Source organism: Echinops telfairi, unplaced genomic scaffold (assembly GCF_000313985.2).
Source record: "Echinops telfairi isolate 266 unplaced genomic scaffold, ASM31398v2 ScPeMD7_443;HRSCAF=831, whole genome shotgun sequence".
NCBI classification, from domain to species: Eukaryota; Metazoa; Chordata; class Mammalia; order Afrosoricida; family Tenrecidae; genus Echinops; species Echinops telfairi.
The window spans coordinates 30,518,056-30,520,157 of NW_022104341.1; the positions used below are offsets into that span (position 1 = coordinate 30,518,056).

General features: G+C 31.8%; 1 protein-coding gene across 3 annotated transcripts in view; it reads left to right on the forward strand.

Moving 5' to 3' along the window:
• The window catches only part of KYAT3 (kynurenine aminotransferase 3), a 73,212-nt gene that overhangs the window by 56,755 nt on the left and 14,355 nt on the right, over positions 1-2,102 (forward strand). For all 3 annotated transcript variants that reach the window (XM_045291987.1, XM_045291986.1, XM_004699589.3), the window contains exons 11-12: positions 684-757; positions 1,008-1,094. In XM_045291987.1, the coding sequence (XP_045147922.1) occupies positions 684-757; positions 1,008-1,094 (161 nt within the window). The remainder of the gene's footprint in view (positions 1-683; positions 758-1,007; positions 1,095-2,102) is intronic.

Genomic DNA, 2,102 nt, shown 5'->3' on the forward strand with positions numbered 1-2,102 from the left:
AGTTTTGTGGAAATTATTTCCTTCTCGTCCTAAAGGAGGTTTCTGCCTTAAGCAGGTTCCAGCTTTTGCAGGTTTTACTGTACAATAATAGAGCTATTCAACAAATATTCTTTTCACTACTCGTGTAGGACCTGAGTTACAAGTGGAGATACAGTAGGTTTCAAAACAGGTGTGTTATCATCATGGATTTTACAACCTAATGAATAGCTATTTAAAGATATACAGTGTTATTAGTAATGAATAATCTAAGATGACGATTATTTCCACAATAATAGTCATAGAGTCTTGCATTATTTCTAGATGGGAAGGCAAAATTCCTCTTCCCTTCTCCTTTCTTACTCTTTCCCCATGCTAAGATTTGTATACGTGCGCGTGAACAAACATGTTTATTCAGGCACTCCTTTACACTATTCATCGATGAATTCCTCACTTTGCACCACACTATGCAGTATGAGACTCCAGCAGATTCTTGGATATCTTAGAAGATTTTGAAAATTGGTTTAAGCCAGGAGAAAATACTATGAATCTTAATATATTTTAAGGAACTATGATGAGACTTTAAAAAATTCTTGGAAAAATGGAAATACAAGACAATGGAATTTCCCATAAACTTTTAAAAGCCTCCTCATGCATATTGCCTCAGATATAACATATAGACCTTCTCATTCTTGCTTCTATTTTAGATGTAGACCTCTCTGAGATGAACAACAATGAACCTTATGACTATAAATTTGTGAAATGGATGATTAAACATAAGGTAATGTTTAGTGCTCTTTGCATCCCTGTGTTGCATTGGTTAATTAGTTTATGAAGGAAAACTGCTGAATGATTTAACAAGTGTTAACTGTAGTTTTGCTATATGATATTCCACTGATGAGTATTTGGGAGATGGAAAATCTTTTCTATTTTGAAAATTGTTGTCAGTATTAAAAAGTATCTATTTGGTCCAAAAATTAATATTAGAAATATAAATGGTTTTCCCCTATGTATTCATATTTATTTTGCAGAAATTGTCGGCTATTCCTGTTTCAGCATTCTGTAATTCAGAAGCCAAATTACAGTTTGAGAAATTTGTGCGATTTTGCTTCATTAAAGTAAGTCCCCTGTTGTCTGCAACACTCATTTATACTATCCTTCCTTCTGATTTATTAATCATCAATTTTCTATTACTTTCTATTGTTAGGAGTGAAATGCTAACTATCAATTTTTAGATTTTTGGCTTGCTGCCATGATATGAACTGCCCGTCTTAACAAAATTCAACACTCTGAAAGGAAACAACAAAATCTACACTCCTTACCCTGCAGTGATCACAATGTCCAGGATGCAATAACGATGACCAGACATAAAAAGACGCTGAAGGAGGAAGAGAAAAATCAAAATGATCCAGGAATTAGCAAACAAAGCTTTGAGCCAGATATAAATATGTTCAAGAATTAATGAAAACATGGTCATAATGAGTAGACAGGATAAAATCTATTTTAAAAAGAATCAAATGAAATTCTAGAGCTTAAAAGTATAATATCTAATATGAAAATATAAGAGGCTCAATAGAGATTTGGGGTATGTTAAAAAAATTAGTTCAAATAGGGAAAAAAGAGAGAGATGAGCTTTGCATAATAAGTAGAAAGTCAGGAATCTAGAACACAATATTAATTGGCTTAAAATTATATATAATTGGAATACCAAAAGGTGGGAAATGTAACAGAAAAAATGTTTTTAAAAGCAAAGACCCAAATATTCCCTCATTTAGTGAAAAATATCAGCTCACAGGTCTAAGAAAGCTCAGTGAGCCCTAACAAGATTGATTCAAAGGGAACCACAATTAGACATACATAGTTAAAGAAAAAAAGATGTTTTGTGAAAGCAAGCAGAGGAAACTGCGTGCAACATATGTAAGAACAAATATGTAAATGCTAACTGAACTCTTGACAGAAACTATGGAGGCAAGAATATAATAAAATACAATGACATCTTTAAAGTACTAAAATAAATATTTACTTGCATATAAATACATTCATACATACAATCATACAGGTAAGTATATACACATACTTATACAGGTAAGTCAAAAGTATTGCTTTATAGTTGTTTTGTTTTTAAT